At 43.4% G+C, this 21,158-nt stretch overlaps 1 protein-coding gene across 6 annotated transcripts in view; it reads right to left on the bottom strand.

Annotated features, from left to right (window-relative positions):
- Positions 1-20,222, bottom strand: part of LOC143013364 (membrane-associated guanylate kinase, WW and PDZ domain-containing protein 1-like) — a 60,567-nt gene extending 40,345 nt beyond the window's left edge. For all 6 annotated transcript variants that reach the window (XM_076166957.1, XM_076166959.1, XM_076166955.1 and 3 more), the window contains exons 1-2: positions 19,395-20,222; positions 1,082-1,198 (exon numbers count right to left, since the gene is read on the bottom strand). In XM_076166957.1, coding sequence (XP_076023072.1) covers positions 1,082-1,198; positions 19,395-19,692 — 415 coding nt within the window. In that variant the 5' untranslated portion in view covers positions 19,693-20,222. The remainder of the gene's footprint in view (positions 1-1,081; positions 1,199-19,394) is intronic.
- Positions 20,223-21,158: the final 936 nt, after the last annotated feature.

The following is a 21,158-nucleotide window of genomic DNA, read 5'->3' on the forward strand; positions in this document are numbered from 1 at the left end:
AGAGCTCCATAAATCATATCCGTAAATCATAAAGAATTAAGGCTACGAGCATCAGTCAGTGCTCAGTCATCAAACAACCTTGTGTGTTAAAGCGTTCTGAAGGTCTCACACGTCCTTCTTAATGGCGTCCACCTGCAGCTCCACATGTAAATACATGCAGTGATATGATGGATCTCCTCTGAACTCAACAGGAGAAGCGGCTGTGCTTCGGCTGGAGGATTATCCTGTTACTGCTTAAGACAACTGGAAGGATTTCACTGAATCTGTTTAATAGAAAAGTCAAAGTCTGTACCCCTTTAAAATGTCGCTGGAAAACATGTTTATCATTGTTACTTCTTTTTTTCCTAAATTCAGTTTGGCTGGTGACAAAGCGTCAAGTCCGTCATCCTGCTAGATCTTTGCTGGAACCCAGCATGTGCATCGCATAATCAGGCAGGAATCTATTTTCAATACATCAGAACATGATGATAATCCCGGGGCAGGCCACCGCGGGGGTGTGAGGGGGGATTTACCAGTCACATGGCTCAGAGAGAGAGAGGGACAGACAGCCACAGATTGAGAGGAAAAGCAAACAGGGAGAAAAATGAGAAAACATAATCTAGACTAGAAGGCACTTGACACATACACGCACACACACACACACATCCAAGCTCTAGTTCATAAAGGAAGATGTGGTGTTGGAATAAGGGCTGATTAAATCATGACTGTGCATATCGATGATAAAGGGGGGAAATGCTCTACTGTGATGCTCAAAGCCTCCGTAGCTCAAGCAAACCGCTGTTCAATCTGAAACGTGACATTAGACGAAAACTGGACAGAGCCGCACTGTATCATGTGACCCAAGCTGTGGAGTCTGGCCCGGTCTGGAGGTTTGGACCCGGACACGTTTGTAGCATATCTCACAACAGCTGTAAGTTGCCGGACAACAATCTGTATGTAGTGGTAGTGAATAGGAGAGACGCTAAAGAAAATGGGTCACGGTGGTAAAGATGAGGAAATGATGCTGAAGAGAACCGTATGTCCCAGTTTATGCAAGTACACGTTGGTAAGCATCCCCCGTGCTATTATTACTAGTACTCACAAGGCACAGCATGGCGATACAGGTTGGCTCGGATGGTCTTCTGCAGCTCGTGATCCGGCGAGGACTTCTGAAACCTCATGCTCAGGTAGTGCTTCAGTTCCTTGCTCAGCCTGTTACCTGGAAATAGATGGAAGTTCAAGAAGCATGCAGTCAGAACCATGGAAATCTTACGTAAAGCCATGAACAACTTGCATTTCTCTTGTTGACATGTCTCAGAGTTAGCAAAACAGCACAAAGACATGTGTGCCAGACTACAGACTGCAGTATATCAACTGTTTTTAGAGTTTTGGATTCGATTTGCACATAAAATGTCCAAGAATACTCTTAAATTTTAAAATGGAACTCATTGATATTCATTCACAAGACCAAATCATTGTCTTTACTTTATTTTACTAAATTCATGGCATGTTCAACTATTTAGAAATGCAAATACAAATAGTACAACAATGTGGTTAATGAAGTGAGATGCTTGAAGTTTCGGGGAGTTTGGGGGTGGGGGTGGGGGAGCGGCGGCGGCGGTTGATTAAAGATGGCCTCTGATTGGCTCATGTTATCAGGCTCAGTCAGCATCTATCCAATCAGAGGCTCTGATGCTGCAGGCCGAGTTTGAACAGCGTCTCGGCGGTCACAATGGGGCCAGATGGTCAGAGCTCGCTCTCACACCAGGGTCTCATTTAGGGCCATTTAATGATCTCCAAATATATCATCCGTGTCTGCGAGAACTGGCGAGCAGTTTTGTGGGGAGGGGAGGGGCGGGGCGGTGCCACAGCCTCGTGTAAAGGATTCCCTCCTGGCTCGGTGCTTTGGGAGCATAAGGTCACTCTGCTCACTGTGTGTATGGTCCACTGTGGATCTTACATCAGTGATCCTGAAACGTTTGTACATTTTGTTATCACCAAGGCGCTCATAAGCAGAGGAGTCATCTGTCATTTGCCTGGGGGGTGTGGCCACAGTGTGACATCATCATCTGTCACATCAGCCCATGTAACTATGTACACATTACTATAAATAATGCATTATGTAAAACTGACAATTCAGCATGTGTAGCATTACGTCCACATAAACAACAATAAAAAGCTACAGAATCTAGAAACCAGATCGCCTGATGATACATTTGTCAAAATTAAAGACACAGACGACAAATGGGGGGAAGCTGCTGTCACACGAAATTAGATAAACAATAATACAATGATACTGCAGGGTGTGAATTAGAACATAATATAACTAATGTATTGTTAATGTTGTTATTAGCATGAATCTGATTATGATGTCAGGCATTTTTTGCCAAATAGTGGAAACACTAGTTGGCAGTCTACTTTGCTGTATTTTTCCGTTCCTTCATACACACTCACGTACACACAGTGTAATTCAGTGCAAGTAAAACACAGTCAGGTAATTGTTACCTAGCAACCAGCCAGTGCTGACGACCATCATTATGGTCCCTGCTAGGCAAGCACCAGTCAGAGTGTAAACGAAAAACGGATACAACAACAGCACACTGCCATGCACGTGCACACACACTCTGACACACACATTGATCACATTCACAAATTATTTCATTCGTGCTTGGTTGGTGACACATTTTGCTATGTAATTATTGTACTTTCCATAAACTATTGTGATAAGAAATGGCACCCATGCACAAAAGTGTGTATTCATTCCCTGTCATGTTAGTGTGGTGGCTCAGATTAGGACCAGAGGCAGGAACAACCCCCCTCCTGTGTGTGCGTACAGCCAGCAGAGAGCAGGCGGCCCAGGTGTCATGCTCCATCAATGACAGAGTCATCAAATATTCATTATTTATGAGGATTAAAGCCATGTGAAGCTGTGATTACAACCACACCACTGTGCTGTGTGTGTGTTTGTGTCTTGACGAAATACACATACTGTGTACCACACCACTTACATAATCATCCTCCTTTTTGATAACAATATTGTCTCTCTAAACAAATAGGAAACGATTATGGCTACTCTGCTGACTTTGCATTCTGAAAGTCAATTTACAGTAAATCAAAGAAATAGAATTTTGAGGTCATTGATCTGTTGTTTTGATCTACACTGGAAATCTTTAGTGGAATTTGCTGTGTCTAGAGTGTCCACTAATGCACAGCCTGTCTCTTGTAAACATACTAAGGAAAAATCTCTTTAACAAAGAGACAGTGATACTAATGGGCTGTAACATGTTGTTGAATTGAATCGGACTGTGTGTGTGGGCAGAAAATAAAACGAATAGTTGAGGGGACAGTTCTGTATGAAGTCTATATACAGTTAGATATTTATATTACAAACAGTTGCACTTGATTTACTAGGAGATGCATGAAAAATGAGGTTCAGTAAAGCATCTTCATGTTCATCAGCAAAGCTCAGTGTGTGTGTGTGTGTGTGTGTGTGTGTGTGCAGCCGAAAGAGAGACGTGAGAGATGCGAGGGCCTCTTTCCATACACAGATACATGAAGAGAGATGAGCTTAACCCAAATCAGAGGGGATTATACACACACACACACACACATAACCTGCCCCCAGTCACCATTACATAACCTTAAATCTAGTTACGCCTCACTGTCTCATTTAGGGGCTGGGAGAAGGGGGTGTATGTTCTACAACTGATTCACACTCTGTTTCAACCCATTGTTACATATAATTTTGTACATATGTACACACACACGCACACAAAGGGGTTTTGTAGAGCTTCTTTTGGAGAAAATTTCTTAGATGATTAAATATCACACAAAGACCAAGTCAATGAAAATGACACCCCTGTATTAAAACATGCTGCAGATAGCATAAACATATGGCTGCAGCTACTTAGACATCAGCAGAAGAGCAAGCAGCTGCAGCCTGGCACCGCGGAACAGCTGTTATCACTACAAGCCACGGCTACTACCTGTCAGTCACACGTGTGGATGAAACGACGCTCCATGGTTACCACCTCCAACCGCATCCAGGGTTGGGGATGGTGTTTATGATCTATATGCACAATTAAAGTCCAAATCAAACCACCAGCGTGAAGAAAATGAAGATATTTATCTTCAAAAACATCCAGGTCAGTTTGTTTGTGTGTTTGATGTGTTGAGTGAGGTGAGAGAGAGTGTGTGTGTGTGTGTGTGTATCACTGTTCAGCTGCTGATTGGGATTCATCTCCTGTCCTCAAGCTCAACACTGCCCTCTGTGTCGAGCCCCACCACATGAAGTCTCTGCTTCACACAGACCCGTTACCACAGCAACCCAGAGACCAGCCAGTGACGAAGATGAGCCCGCTGCTGCCCCCTAGTGGGCAATCTCAATTTAATGAGAGGCGACACATACAGTACAACATATACTGTACTTTACATCGTAAGTTGTTGCTGAGATTCTTAAGTCAAATAAATAAAATAAACTTAAATATCAGAGACTGTGAGAAGGTTTTTCAACAACAAACCACCAAGAATCAGGGAAGTCAAATACACAGCTTATATACTGTATATACTGTATATATGTACAGTATCTGTATGCAAGGCAGGTGTAGATTTATTGTTTTAGCCAAAGCAGAGAACAATCCCTAAATTACAGCAGCTCCCTGGGAGAATGCTATCCACATAATACACCTCACCAGGGAAGTGACTAATTACCGTAAGCAAACTATGATAACCCACAACATGGCATGGCAAGGAGGAGCGTGTGAATGCCAACACTCAAACTGTGTTTATCCCTCCATTTTGCGCTACAACAGACTGAAAACAAACACTTCAATTGCCAAACCGACACACCTGCATAACAAATTCTTCCTAGTTTCTCATGAAGTTGTGGATCTGCAGTGACTCCTGCCAAAGTTTCACCTGACTGTTAAATATCTGAGACCAGGCAGTACATCAGTGGTTCACAAACGTTGAGGGGAGGCTGCTGATCGGCGGTCGTGTGTGTCAGGTTTGCCTTTGTGTGTTCCTCCTTCCCTGGAGGGTGTCGCTGGCACAGATTAGGTGTTAAATGACAGCCAGGCCGCCTTTACTCTGGGTAAAGGAGAACAGACAATCCAGTGGTAATTGGAAGACACACACACACACACACACACACACACACACACACACACACACACACACACAGTGGTCTACCAAATGAAACACCACCTGTAGTGATGACAGAGAGGATTACGATGCAAGACAAGAGGCCCTCCTGAGCTCAGCCTGTATCACGGGGTGCTGCTCTGAGGTGATCTATGAAGTTGTCACAGACAACTTCAAACAGACACAGAAGTCGTACACCTGGAATAAAAGAACTTTAAAACGCAATACTTTCACAGCTGACAGTTCACAGGCGATGAAACCAGATGGCCTGATTATTAAGCAAAGCACGATTTTGCTGAAACAATAAGAAAAGCGTCTGACAAGCACTTGTCTGCATGTCTGTTATCACATTTTGATTTAGACGGCTCCACTCTGTCTGTATCCTTCTGAACATAATAGGAACAAAAGCAGCAACTGACACTCAAACACCTGACAAGATTACACTGATTGAACACAAAACCACACAGTGACTATTTAAAATATATGAAGTAATTTATTAAAGCTTTGTAGTTCAATAAGCTTTGTAGTTCAATAATAAGAAAGTATTATCTATTTATTAGACACTTTTAGGTTGCCAGGTTGTAACAAAGAATCCAGCCTCCTCTAGTATAACACGCTGTATTTTCACTTCAAATAGATAGTTTGACCACTTATGAAATCAATTAGTTTTATTCAGAGGTGAGGTTTCATACTTTATAAGAAGCCATCAAATCAGCAGCTATATGAGAGGTTGGTTTAATACATTGTGAGACGAATCAGTCCAGGGTGTTGCAGTTATTAATTTTTCAACATAGCCTCCTTCCAACATTGCAGCCGTTGATGCTGGAGGGCTTCATCCTAGTTTCACAGATGTCCTTAATCTTGGCTGTCCTATAAAAAAAAAATCCTCCACAGCTTAATGTGACATGATCATCGGGGACCCAGCAATGTCTGCCCATAGATTGAACACTGACGGGGACCAAATGTGCTGAAGTATGTACTAACAGCATGTGTCCCCCTATGTTTGTCCATCTTCCTCACCAACCCTTGAGTACCTGGAACTTGTAAGCACTTAGCCTAAATGAATGACAGAATAATATTACTTCCATAGGTTCGGCTTCCAACACATTTGTCAAATCAGTAATAAATCTTGGTCCCATCATCTCAGCAGCTCCCAGGCCACACCAGGCTGATAAGACAGACCTCAAACTGAGCACAATGTGATGGCATTTCCTCAAGAGGACAAATAATATTGTATTTCCTCTCTGCCATCCCAAATAATGACCACAGAGTAGGAACTGGAAATGCTGGTTCCTAAACAGTCGATTCCATTGTTCCAGCAGCTTCCTGTGGGTCTCAGGACATCCCGCCGATCGACACCAGACTCTCCACTTACAGATGAGAGAGTGTTTAACTCCACATTATCCAGCAATATAGGGAGGGGCAGTCTGAGAGAGGTGAACTTTGGGATGGATGCAGAAGGCGAAACGGTCTAATCGAATGCTCTCCTGCTCTTCACTTAGCTCAGACGCTGTAATCTCCAGCTATTATGAAGCCATTACCCTGGTTGAGAGAGCGTGTGAAGGTTCTGGACAACTGATACAGCAAACGTGATAGTAATGATATTAAACATGGGACTCTGTTGTTCTTATGTCAATTAAACACACGCCCCTCTCTCTCTCTCTTTCTCTCTCTCTCTGTCTCTCTCTCTCTGTCTCTCTCTCTCTCTCTCTCTCTCTCTCTCTCTCTCTCTCTCTCCCTCCTCCCCACCTTCCCCCCCCATACACACAAAAACTAGATACATAAATAGCACCGACGCGTTGATGTATATCCAAAACACTTACAACAAAGCCAACTTCTATGCTGCCCGCTATGAGCCCTGCAATCAGTGTGGCCAGATTGGAGAGGAAAAAACAACAATCACAGAGAGGTCCATCCATAAAGCTGCGGACCAGCCTCCTAGTCCTTCTATAATTAACCCCCCCTCCTTTACCAGCCACACCCAAAGCTGCTTTCATGTGAACCCAGTGCAGCCGTCGCTGGGCAGACCTGCAACACCAGAGAGCAGAGCAGCACACAGAAGCCTTGAATGGAACCATGAAGGGCAACATTTGTCGTCATCATGTGGTAAAACAGCTGAAAATGCAAACTGGTGTGTTTCAGCATTACACTTTTACTTTGAGGTACGAGACAAAGAACAACAATGAGGTCACACAGTCAAAAAGGTTAAGACGGTGTGGACAAACTGGGCGGCAGCCAGAAACAGGAGGTACCAGGCCTGACCCAGTTATCTGACGGCGTGCTGCTGAGTCAGAGTCAGCAGTGCATGATGGGAGAACTCATTTGAAGGAAGAGTCACAGACAAAGACGCAAACAACACAAACACGGGAGCACAGACACACATGTGAGGAGGCAAGCGGAGGCAGCGTGTTCCGCTCCAGCGCGTCACATCTGTTCGCTGCTAAATATAACCAGAAGTAGAAGAAGAAGAAGCTAAGCTTACTGCGCCCATCGCTCTGTGTTACTAGCTGGGCAGGACAAAGGATGGAGGGAGGAGAGAGCCAAGAAGGAGGGAGAGAGAGAGAGAGAGAGGGAGAGAGGTTAGGATGAATGTGACGGCTAAAGGCAAGAGTGAAAGCAGGAGGGAGAGAGTGCAACCCAGTGTATCTTAACACAGACTAAACATGGATTCCTTTCAAATACTGGGGCACCAAAGTCAACACACTCCAGATGGTTGGATCTCTAGTCACATCACTTGCTTCCATGTTCATTTACAGTGTGAGTCAATGGGGACTATGTGAACGATAAATGATACGTTACAAATCATCAACCACGGTTCTAGATTAGAAAACACACAGAAAACAGCTCCAGTGAGTTGATGTGTGCGCCGCATGTTCCCCTCCCCTGGGCTACACGTATGAGAACACACAGCTCAGAGCCTCCGTGCCGCCCATAGAAAGCATCAAGCATCGCTATGTGGGTTTGTGAGCAGGCCATCAGTTCTAACTGGCTGCCTCTGTTAAATGTCACTGCCTGCATGGCCGCCGCACACAAAAGGGCCCTCTGTCATTACATTCGCCTCTTTCACAGGAGCCCATGTCCACGGGCGACGGCACGGAGATGAGATACTCCTTCCCATCCTCCCTTTCGCTGCACCGGCAGACTGGAACACATCACACCACAGGGACGTCCGAGTGTGTCATCGCCAGCCAGCTGATATGATGAATCTCGGCACACACACCACGTCCACACACAAGACCAGAAATCACCTTTGAATTATAGTTTTTCGATGCACTCGAATGAAGGAAGGGTAAAGCTTTTTTACTGGGTGCAGCAACCGCTAATTTGTACCAGGAGGGTGTAATTGAGGAGGATTCTCGTGCTGTTGATGTGGGAAACCATACGGAGAGAGGCCAGCAATGCTCCGGCTAGCAAACCAGACTAAGAGACGAGACACTGACCTATATCGGGGTGCTCCGCCGTGTTAAAAAAAGCTATATTAATTAATATATATAGAACATTCACATTAGCAAAAATAGACATTCTATCCAAGGGGCGATCCATCAGATATACTGGCCTGTGTGTAGGAACATTTCTGACAGACAAACAGGCCCCACAGGGAGAATCATTAAATGAATATGTCATGTGAAATCCCTCAGTTAGTTACCCCATAGATGCTGCCACCACAGCATTTTGCTGAGGGGGAGCACTATTTAAAAAAAATGCCAGCTGGGCATATTTGTCGGTGGATTTAGCTAATGTGCTCAAAAAAAATAAAAAAATAAGTGGATTTAACCGGCAAGTGAGGCAACACTGCAAAAGATTACAGTTTTTATTTTCACGTGGTCAAAGAGAGGAAAATACAAAATGATTTAGAACCAGTGGAGTAAAGCGTCTCTCTCTCTCTCTCTCTCTCCCCCTCTCTCTCTCTCTCTCTCTCTCTCTCTCCCTCTCCCTCTAGCGAAGCTGGCAGATGATGAACAGATTGACAGCCACCGATCAATGGCTTAGATTACATTAGAGAGGTCTTGGATGTACGGGGCATGTCCTGTCTAATGCTACAAACTCTCCACTGATATGTAATTCAAGAGAACAGTATTGCCTCTTCAACTCATCATCATCATCATTTCACTGGGGCGAAAACATAATCACATACATGAAAATGCACAGGGAAGCAGAAGAAGAAGAGAAGGAAACTCTGAGATTGTCAATTCATTTATTATGTGAAAGATGAGCACAAACGTGGAGCGAGCGAGCGCCGACACATTGATGTTGGGATGTGAGCTGCTGCTCTTGGTCCTCTCCCAAGCTACAATGCACTGTTGGTGATGAAACATGATTGATTCATTGCCTAAATCTGCCCAATGAAGTTTCCCCCTGAGTGAGGATATGACAGATGGTCCAGAGAACAGAAGAGTCTGTTCCTTTCAGTAGCACTGCCTGTAAACAGTAACATGCAAAATGGAGGGATTTGATCCGAACAAACAAAGGAAATGGCAGGTTGGTCTTTAAAGCTAAACAGCACAAAGTGTTTACACAACATGCTATAATTTAGAGGTGGTGAATAAATAAGAGTGCTCATTCTGCGGTTGAGCAAAGCCGGTATAGATACAGAGCAGTTACTCCAAACGAATAAAAGTTCTGCTTCTTCCAACAAAATGAAGACTACATTAATTTCACTATTACAGAAATGATTCTTAAGTAAGTTTAGTTCAAAGCAGAAGTAAAATCTGAAAACTGGAGCCACCACGGAACACAAAACATGAACAGGGGTTTGAAATTTCAAAGCCAGATTCCATCAGTAGGAGGTGCTACAGAGGCATTTTATGGATTCCAAGCAAGGTCTTAGGACTTGAGTAGTGCTTTTAGAAGGTTATATATACTGTTGCTTTAACAGCTGCCCACTGATGTTCCTAATATGAAGAACCACAAAACCGTGAATGCAACAGCAAAGTCATCTGTCATGTAGTCAGTGTCTTCGCCCTCAAAACAAACATGTGCACAAGAGAAAAATAAGCTGTTTAAGACTTATAGAGCAAACTGTTTCAAGAGTTGGTACTAGGATTCGGCAAATAGGATGGAAAACAAAACAGAAAGAAACCCTGAAAGATCTTGTTGATTGGAAATAATGATTTATCAATAAATCTAATAAAATACTCATCAACCTAAAATAAAGCATGATCTAGATTTAAACATGATCGCAGTTAGAGATGATGAGATGAGATGGAGAGTTTCTTCTCTTGTCCAGACTCATGTGGGCATCCTTGGCTTTAAGTTGCCCTCTGCACAGTTTAATTGTGGCTGCAGTGTGGGCCTTAATGGGCCCTGATTCATTGTGTTTGATGTGATATAATACGCCAAGTCCTTGTTCTCTGAGCACTCTCATAATGAGCTCCCATTGTTTCCCATAATGGACATCCATACACTGGGTCAGGGCACATCCGACAAACCTATTAGGAAGATTTATGAGGGGATCCAATAGCTGACCATAAAACTGTTGATAGAGCCTATTTTCTATGCTAAATATCATTTAAATTAACGCATACAGACTAGTGGTTCACAATGAGAGTACAGAATAGATCTGATTTTTATTACAGACCTTTTTTTTCCTTTCAACTTCCTTTGTAATAATAAGAAATGCAGTAGAGGCCAGATGACAATAGGTCTGGACTTGTTCCAGTGCTTTACTCAGGGCCTTGCAGGTCTGTGAGGAGTTCAAGGACTGAGAGTAGGAAGGATGTATATTACGAGTAACTAAACATAGCAAAAACATTCCATCTTCTAAAAGCTTTTCCTGGCTTCTCCGTGGCAACGAGAAAGGCAGAATTTAACACACAAAAGATTAGAAAGTGTTATATGCAAGTCTTTGACCACGGAAACAATAACAAACAATCCACCTTAGAAAGTGAAATGCAAAGAACCATATTTCCCTGACAACTGGGCCTAAAATCCCTTAGAATAGTGAAAAAATTGCCTGCAAATTACAGCCCAGAAAGAATCAAACATAGTAAATCACCAGTGTGGTCTTCTACTTCTTCTTGACATCCTCATTTGTCTCACTCCATCTCACCCTAAACACGCGTGACCCTGCCTGACCTTCTCAGCGTTTGAAGTACTTCTCCTCTCCTCCACCACACCTCTCAGCCTTTCAGCACAGCCAGATGGAAGCCAGCATTTGAGGAACAGCTGAAGAGCAAGGCCACTTCTTCCCCCTCCACACAACAGAAGCTGGCAAACAGTTCTGGTCCATTACAAAGAGCAAATCTGCACTCGGTTTGGGTTGGAGACCACCGGGTACGTCAACAACAAGGTTTTAAGATAACAGATATTTGATCCCTTATCATCTGATAATTGACCAAATATGTGACCCAAAACCCAGAATCCCATCAACTTTGGAACATGGTCCTGTACTGGGTTTTGTTAACTAGCTGTCTCTGAAGTTGTGCTTTGTCTGATGCACTTCTGATCCGGTAACGCTAACCCACAATTCCCTGATAATAAAAAGGCACAGAACAGAGTGATGTCTTATGGATGTTATGCCGATGAGTTCCAGCTGCACACACATCTGTTTACGTGCAACACATCAATGACAGAGTGTGTAAGCAGCTGAGGAGGTTCGATCTCACGCTGAACAGAACATTTATTCTGTTGAATGAATGTGTACACACTTCTCTAACCCTGGCAGATGGTACTTTTTCATCTTTTAGCCTTGATCAATCATTGTACTCTTAAAGTAACTAGATGTGTATTTTCTCAGGCCACGCACTAATCATCTCCTTGGCTGTAGCCCTCTTCCCTGGCTCTGTGACTAACGCGAACCACAGCAACCGGAACAGTTGTCAAGGTCTTTGACGTTAATGAGAATATCAGCCGGTTCCTGCATAGCTGCTTTGATTCAGATAAAACATCCTACCAGCACACACACACACACACACACACACACACACACACACACACACACACACACACACACACACACACACACACACACACACACATACGGCATAGAAGAGATCATTTTGGTGCTGTGACAACACACACACACACACACACACACACACACACACAAATCACAGGTGTTTGATCCTTGGCAGTTGGTTCTTCACCTGTTTGAGTTTGTCAGTCCACCAGTGTGACTTCACTCTTCCAGCCCTTACAGGTTAAAGTGTCTGGAAGCAGATCATGGGAAATCGTAGTTGGGGTCTACCAAAGCTCAAAGATCAAAGCCTGCGCTGCTTACTGACTCTGTGTACATGTGGGTTTAGGTGTAATATGGAGAAGAAGAACCTTAGTGACCCTCATTATTCTTCAAAGCTGTGAAGCAAACTGGCAATGCGATGGAACATCTCTGTTATGATGTGATTGACAACCATGAGCCGTGAGGACTTTAACTGCAGCCAGAAGCAATCTTGATACATAAGTCTGCCACTAGAGGGCTCTACGAAAGAGCTCATGAATATAAATGACAGACAACAGCCTCACCTGACACATTCCTGCAATATTTTAACAAGACATCCACAGAAGTAAAATAGTGTAAATGTTTACATCACAGCTTCATGTGGCGTTTTGGCTGTGAGCCTCTAAGAAGTTGAATGCTTTACCATGTGGGTCCTTGACCATCATGGACCCCGAGGAAGCTGCTTCTGGGGCCGGCACTGCTTTAATGTCCTCTACCATATACTGTATTTGACTCTGTTCAGCTTGAAAGATGTATCTATTTATAAGTTTATTTAAATAGGAACAGAGCAATTCAAAGATAATTTTAGCTGGTACAACTACAAAAACATGTTCTGACATTATACAGTTGCTATATAAAAATTTCGAAAATATGGAAAATACAAAGGTTGATCAAACTGAGTCGACCCTCAACTGTGGAAATATTCAGAATAAACAGCAATGTGACCATTAGTGTCACAATGTCAGATGAAAGTGCATAAAGCGTTTTACATGCTGGTGAACTGACCCGGCTCAGGCCGACCTCTCAAGAGCTTATGAGCAACCTGAATCTCTGGAGATTGACTGACTCGGAGGAGGGGAGGGATAGAGAGATCAGCAGAGGAGAAATCCTCCTAAGGATGATCTGAAAACCTCAACAGAGAGAAATAACAAAAATGGTCTTGCACATTAAATAAAGCATTGTTGATTTAAGGGATTTCTTTTTCACACATTAGTTTTAAAATCAAATACAATTTTGTAATATCAAGATTTCTGATGTCCCAGTGCAGCTACTCAAAAATATCTAGATGACAGAAGACCTCTAGGAAAATTAAAGTGTTTCTCACACCATATTCTATTTGCATCTTTAAAAAAAGGTGTAATTACTGTGCCGAACATGACAAAACCAAAGCAACACATAAACTATGATTCATGGGTGTAAACCCAGGCCAGTAATGGTGCATAATCCCTTCCAGATGTGTGAATCTAGGAGTAGCGCAGCTTAAATGTCAATTCCACTATGTAGGACCCCAGTCCACTGTGTGTGTGTGTGTGTGTGTGTGTGTGTGTTTGTGTGTGCATGTGTTTGATTGAATATGTGACCTACTAGAAGCATCTGTGTGCGCATGTATGAGTTTGTGGTACTACACTTACTGCAATAAAGACAGCGAAAGAGAGAGAGGGAGCGAGAGCGCGAGAGAGAGAGAGAGAGAGAGAGAGAGTTCTTTATAGCTGTAATGAGGTCTAGATCACCTGATCATCAGGCCGTCCCTGCAGGCTGGGTGGAGGCTGCACTCTACCTCTGTGTCTCTGGAGTGTTTGGCTATTTACAGCTCAGAGGAGAAGTAAATCAAAACAACACTGGAACTTCTACAACTAAATATTATCAGTATTTCCCTCAACTGAGCTCGGAGAGATTCTCCATCACTCACTCTGCGACTCTCAGGATGGCAGCCAGAGTCCTGGGTGTGTCTGTAAGGTACCAGGCTTGTTGCCCTTATAGCTCATCTATAGTGTGTGAAGAAGCACTGCATGATCCATGGGACATAATGTAATTTGCGTGTGTGGAAACTGTAGAAGGCAGCAATGCATATCCAACAGTTTAGGAGAGCAACACAACCAGAAGGTGATGCAGAAACTTACAGATGTATGGACAAAACAGATGCAGCTGTCAGTTTTGCGTATATAACAGCATTGCCACAGTGCTGTTATAGTTCAGCAGAAGTTGCTTATCTGCTCGGATCCACACTTTTCTAGGTTAAAGGTGTTTTGGTGATGTTAGTTCTTATGTCAGATAGTGCTTAACTCTGTCCACTTGTGTTTTTTTGCCTCAGAGACAAAACCCGAGAGCTGTCATGCACTGTAGCGTGTTCAATATTATGAAATATTTAGTGGAGTGCAGATTGAGCAGATCTTCTTGGAAGATCAAAGAGAAGACATTTATAGTTATTTTAGTATTCATTTTATGTATTCTGTTATTTTCTGGCAGGGGTTTAATTTACCGCTTTATATGTTTTTTCAGGTTTTTAATAACTTATAAACATGAAAACGGAGAATTAAATATGACAACCTGACAAAAAATATGACTATAGAGATATGAATGTATGCTGGCTGGCCTCAGACGTGTCGACTCACCTTGTCCAAAATTCAGTAATTTATTGTGCTAATTAAACATGTATGTTGTCACACTGAAGATCATACAACATACACATCACACAGGCAATTTTCACACTTTAATTGGACACGAGTGTGATTACCACAAAGCTGTCAGTCAAATAATAAAACTGTGTATTACCAGATGGCGTTATGTTAAGTGCACGAGTAAACGTGATAAATGTAATGTGCTCCATGCATGGCTTCCATATTGTGCAAACCCTGTAACTCCAACTTCAATGACTTTTACGCTTTCCTTTTAAGGACTCCATGCTCCTGACACCAAAACTAATGGTGCATTCAGAGCTCCCTCTCAGCTCATAAAGCCAGAAAGGTAAACCCAGGACGTTGCCCTTCAAGAGCTGGTACAGTGATTCATACTGGCTAACATACTAGCTTCATACTTACACCAGTAAATGTTGCGATGTTTCACATGAACATGAAGGACAACTTCAACTTCACTTCTTTACACCTTACAATGGCTTATTTTACAAGTTAAAAGCAAAGTGGAGGCCACAGGTCCTCCATAGGCTTCTGATCCGTTTGCTTAACTGAAAAAGAAATCTGAATTCAGCTGTCGGATCTATGAAATAATACCAATGGACGTGAAACATGAACCTCCATGAGCAGCAAAGCAACACTGTGGGAGCTAGCCAGTCTCCTACACATGTATTTCTGATAACAGTCATGGTATCTGTTCAGGAACCCACTGCACCAACACATTTACTCTCCTTTACCGCCTGCAGCATTCATACAAAGTGATGTAATTTCTAAGCATTCACATTCCTATTACATTCAAGTATTGATGAACAATTTGGGCGCTAAAGTCTCACCACACTTAAAACAGCTTAATCACATGTCTGTGTGTGAATTCCCCATATTCACCTTCCTTATCAAGGCATTCCCCTGAGTGGAAATTTCTATTTTCACATTCCAACTTGTTTGCGTATGTGTGACATGTTGCAATTGCTATTAAGGTTAGGGAGTTACTTCACCAAAGCCATAGTGAAATTCCAATGTGTACAACTGTAAACACACACACAGATAAGTGTGTGTGTTAGAGGGTGTGTGTATGGACATGTGCATATTCTAACAGCTCATTTGAGGATGTCTATTTCTTTAGAGAGCCGCCGACTTGTACTTTGTGGGTCTGCGGCACTTGTATGCTTCAGAAGGAGGAACGTGTGAAAAATATGCAACATCTGAGAGGTCAAGCTGTCTGGCTGGCTAATAGACATTATGCAGGACTGTGGTAAAGGAAGGAATGGAGAACACGCGGAGAGCACAAAGAGGAGCAAGAGCAGGAGGAGGAGGAGGAGAGATAGCTGCAGGATTCATGTCACAATCCTCCGACAAGCCTTTCAGGGATATAAGCATACAGCCCGCCGCTCTTAATCAAAACTGACAATTCTTCATAGCTAAGAAACTATAAGAGACATAAAAAGATGTGTGACTGCAAAGCTCTCACATCCACTTTACCTCTATAGTGTAATATGTAATGTGCACAACAGACCACGGTGCAAATAATCAAACAACAAAACATTTGCTGTCTCCCTCAAGCCTGAGCTGAAGGTTCAGTCTTGAGTACACAGTACATAGACCAGCACCCAAGGACTTCCTATATACCCTGTGTCTTCCTCAAGGAAACTTAAGGAGGACAGATATTTGCTGTCACGATAGCTTGGGGGATTTTAGATGGATGGCCTCCCTGATCATCTTTCCATACAGCTGGACTACAACAGGTGCCCAAACAGAGAGTTAGGGGGTCAAATACTTTTGGGATGTTTCAGTCAGACGTACCAGCAGACTTGTGCACCCAACCAACCGCCCTTCTCAGGAATGACTGGCATCTATCCTGGCCAGCAGGCAGCCTTGATCCCCCCTCTCCCCTTGTGTGTGTGGGGGGTGGTGGTAGCAAACAGACACCTGGACAAACCCACTCAGCACCCAGGGCACCATAAACCACAGACACATTAGCAACGGGTGCCAGAGGGGTTTGTGGTTCACTTAACTGCCAAGAGCAATTTCACAGATGTAAAACAAAATATCACAACACTTGTGTTCCGACCTGTTTCCTAATTTTGGATTCCTTGGACTACAGAGCAGTGACTTATACCACAATCAACCAGCAATAAAAGAAAAGTACTCAAATAATGTAGTTTAGTAGCACGACTACAGTAGAGGAATACAAGTCCAGTTAAAATCAGGGGGATGTTAATTGGGTTGGAACGGGAAGGAAACAAGGAACAAAGGGTACAAATAGGAAAGGAAACGATGAAAGGACATAATAATGAGAGAAGGAAGGAATAACAACTCAGAGAATGAAGTAAAGACAGAATGAATGAAGAAAATGAGAAAATAGACAACCGATAAGGAAAGGAAGAGGAAAAGAAAAGGGATGTGAATAAGTAAGGACAGAAGTAAAGAAGTAACATAAGGGATATTTTATTTGACTATATCTTATCTTATCTCTTATTTTGAAATGTTTTCTGAACTGTAAGGGAGTAAAAGTACAAAACCACTCCAGTTCATCGAGTAGCTGAAACTCCTTCCTAGATTACATGCTCATCATATTAACACCATATAACAATTGTCAGTGTGATCATTTCAAACGACCTGATGTAACTTTTCAAGCACGAACTGTTATCAAACGCTGAGCATCAATGAATCGAGACTGTGATGCTAACAAGCGTCCACCTGTATGCTGCTTTCCACTGATACACAAAGATAAGAGCGTCACTAGTGGGTCAAAGTCCTGGTGTCTTCTTTCAGCTTTGGAGGGATGAACAATAAACTTTGCCTCTACTGTACTTTAGCCTCTAAATAACGTCACACCCTAAACCTTTTTATAACTCACCTCCTGGCTGTATTAACAGTTATAAACCTGACACCTAAGTAGTATTCCCCTGTTTTATTGTGGCGAAATTCCACTTAAGATTGTTGCTTGTATAAATCCTTCACATTCACACATCTCATTCATTCCCTTTAATTTAAAAGCAATTTAAAGAGATTAAAGAAAACTCAGAGTCAAGCCCACTAGAGCCTGGGTGGAATGTTCCACCTTCATGCCTCACTCTTGTGTGTGTGTGTGTGGGTTTGTCGCTGCATTCCTCAGTGGGAGCAGCACACCTGAGGGCTGCGTTATACCACAGCAATGACCTGCCTACCTGCACACCGATACAGTTTCATCCCACTGAGGTGATTTGGCCCCTGTAATAGGACCCTCGAGCCTTTGGAGAGCAAAGCAGAGTCAGAGAGACCAGATCCGTCTGTCATCTGGTCTGGTACAAGCTTGATCAACCCCCCCCCCCTTTTTCCCCCAGGGGGCCCTGCTAGTACTGCTGCCAGTTCTGCATGGGAGCCCAATAAGCTCAGGCACAATGGACGTCTTGTGAGATAGTGAGCTACCCAGATAGTCAAACAATATCCCCTGCCTTTAATTAGAGCCAAGAGGAATCTGCTGACTCATACAAGAAAAAGCCAAGAAAAAGGTCAGGATATCCTTTATGGTCACAGTCAGAACCAAACGTCACTTTATCCGCTCTTTGTCTCGGGCGATCCCCTGTCTTTACAAAGAAGCATGAATGAAAAGTTGAGAAATTCCGCGAATCTCATAAAAAAGGTCATCATCATTTGAGAAATTCTTAATGAACAATAATTAAATCTTCCCGTAATGTATTTGCTGACATGTCTGACGTCAAACAAAAGTAAACAAATGCCTGTTGTGCAGTTCAAACACAAGGCGAGGTAAAGAGCCAGAGTGGTTGGATCTTCAGCTCCAGAGGTCAAGCATTCATTTGTGGAGTCACTAATGGACGTACAGCACATCACAAAGACTCTACACTGAAACTAAACCTCTGTTATATAACCCAGTTAATGATTCCCACAGTGGGCAGCAATTTGTGCAATAATGCCCGTGTGTGTGTCCAACTGAACTAGTGAATGTGTAAAAAACAGAATCTGAGGCTGATCGTTGAACTATACACAATATACACAAACGCTTTGGACTCGTGATGAACATGTTGATTCAGGAGGATCTGGATGTATCACGCAGCAGAAACACAGACTCAGCATGGGTGGATCACAACAAACGAAACACACAGTGGCCACATGCGCACAAAACGCTGAAGAAAATGACAAAGAAGCTGGACTTTCTTCCCCCTGTAGCTGTGACAGATGACAGATGTGCAGCAGACCGTAGGCAATGGGTCATCTCAAACACAGGGAGCCCTTCCAGAAATAACCTTCCCACTCTCTCTCCATCTCTCCTCCTCTCTCTCTCTGCATCCCTCACTTTGTGGAGGTTTTAAAACAACAAAGCAGCATCGCTCGCGATCACTGTGAGTCAAAACGACCGCATTCTACTGTAAAGGGTGGCAGTGATGGTTTGACTTTAAGCAGAGGGGCCCCGCTTCAAAACTTTGCCCCATGCCCAAAGGTCAGGAGAATCAGTGTGTTGCACATCTGTGACCCTGCAAGAAGTGCAGACTGGATGAAGATGAGCAGCGCTGTTCTGTCCTACTTTACATGCATGTGCTTCACTTTCATGTGCTTGTAATGGCAATTATGAAACTGCTTCCAATGGGATTTCTCCTCTTTCTCTCTCTTTCAATCTATTTAGGCTCTCTCTCTCTCTCCCTCTCTCTCTCTCCCCTCTCTATCTGTATCACACACACACACATCCTCCACTTTCCTCATTCTCTCACCTTGACGGACGGTCCTCAGCCTGACTGGACCTTTGCAGCTCCTGATCACGGACAGGATGTCATAGAGCGGCAGTCCGGGCACAGACAGCCCCTCCACCTCCAGCAGCAGCTCCCCCTCGCACACTTGCCCGTCCCGGCAGAGCACAGCATCCCCTCGAACTTGCCCGATGTAGGGAAACTCTCCGTGCTCAGCCCCGCCGCGCAGATCCACGTTCAGCTCCCCGCGGGCGTCCCGGACCAGCGAGCACTCGTTCACTTTGGTGATCCAGTGGTTCTTCTTCTGGACGACTTTGGACATGGCGACTCCCTCAGATCCAAATCAAAGCCGTTAGCTCCACTGAATCGCGCGTAGATCCTACAAGACAGAAAACTTCTTCAGGACGCTTGGGTGTCACTCCAAGTTGGAACATTTTCACCTTTCTTCTCATCCAGGACATGCTTCCCTCACAACTCCACACATGTGAATACCTCCTGATTAGAATCCAGATTGTTGTTGTTGTTGTTGATGTTTTTCTTGCAGCTGTTCCCGCATCTTTAAATACTCGCCATATGATTCCTCTGCCTGGGGGGGATCTAATCCGCTCTGTCCGCTTAAAACACAGCTCTGCCCCTCTTTTAATCCTGTCGTCTCCTCCAGGTCTCACTGCTTTTAACTTTACGTGCAACTGTTTCCTCCTCCTCCTTCTTCTCCTTCTCCTTCTTCTTTTTCTTTCTTTCCACACCGACCGGCGGCGCCTTTAAGCAGGTAACAACTTCATCCCGATTCGCTCCTGAGGTGGGAACAGAGTCATGGGCACAGAGGGGCGCATGCGTCCGATGGCTGCTCTGCCAGGGGGACAAACCTTCACAGAGCAGCAGCACAGAGCTGAGCAGAGGACCAGACCCCACACCTCCTCCCGGCTCCCAAAGCTCCTCCCTGCCCGCCTGCACGCGTTTCCAACCGGATTACAGAGATCTTCGCATCTAATCCCCCTCAGGAGCATTTCAGCCTGCTCTTTATTCAGAAATAATGGATACAAAGGGAGAAGGGATTCTCTGCACACAGTGGCTAGAACTTTTACTTTATTTTATTTTATTTTATTTTATTTTATTTTATTTTATTTTATTTTATTTTATTTTATTTTGTTTATTTTATTTTATTTTATTTTATTTTATCTTATTTTATTTTATTTTATTTTATTTTATTTTATTTTATTTTATTTTATTTTATTTTATTTCAAATAAACTCATGTGGCCCACTGATTAAACAATCAACAACATGTCCTCATTCCAAAGCCCGTTTACCAATATAGCAGTGATTTTCACTAATTTCAAATAATTTCAATAGGCCCATTGTCTTCACACACAGTATATGGATTGTTTTGATATAGCCAAGACTAATTTCTTCTCCTGATGTCCTGATCATATTCACTGTTGGGTTAGTGTGAGTGAGAGATCAGGTGATGAGCCCAGAGCTCAGTGGTGGAAACAGACGCTCTGTGTTTCAGATGAAGTACAGTAGCTGGCACTTCACCACAGGCTGTGAGGGCAGTGGCCTGGATAGCAGCGTATGAAAGGCAGCTTTCCATCCCATTTCCCCTCAATGTTGAGTACTGGGAGATTTCAAAGTGACTCAGCTGTGTCACTTCTGCTTTTGCTGCCTTGCTTGTGGACGTTATGTGCCTCAAACAGCTGCCATCCTCAGGTTTTATTGTGCCACTCACACATACAGTGTACTTTAATTTACTACATCAGTGCGTACCTGTATCAGCATACTGTACACAG

This window comes from Genypterus blacodes, unplaced genomic scaffold, assembly GCF_046128005.1.
Source record: "Genypterus blacodes isolate CSIRO-AG114 ecotype Tasmania unplaced genomic scaffold, CSIRO-AGI_Gbla_v1 ptg000156l_1, whole genome shotgun sequence".
Classification (NCBI taxonomy): Eukaryota; Metazoa; Chordata; class Actinopteri; order Ophidiiformes; family Ophidiidae; genus Genypterus; species Genypterus blacodes.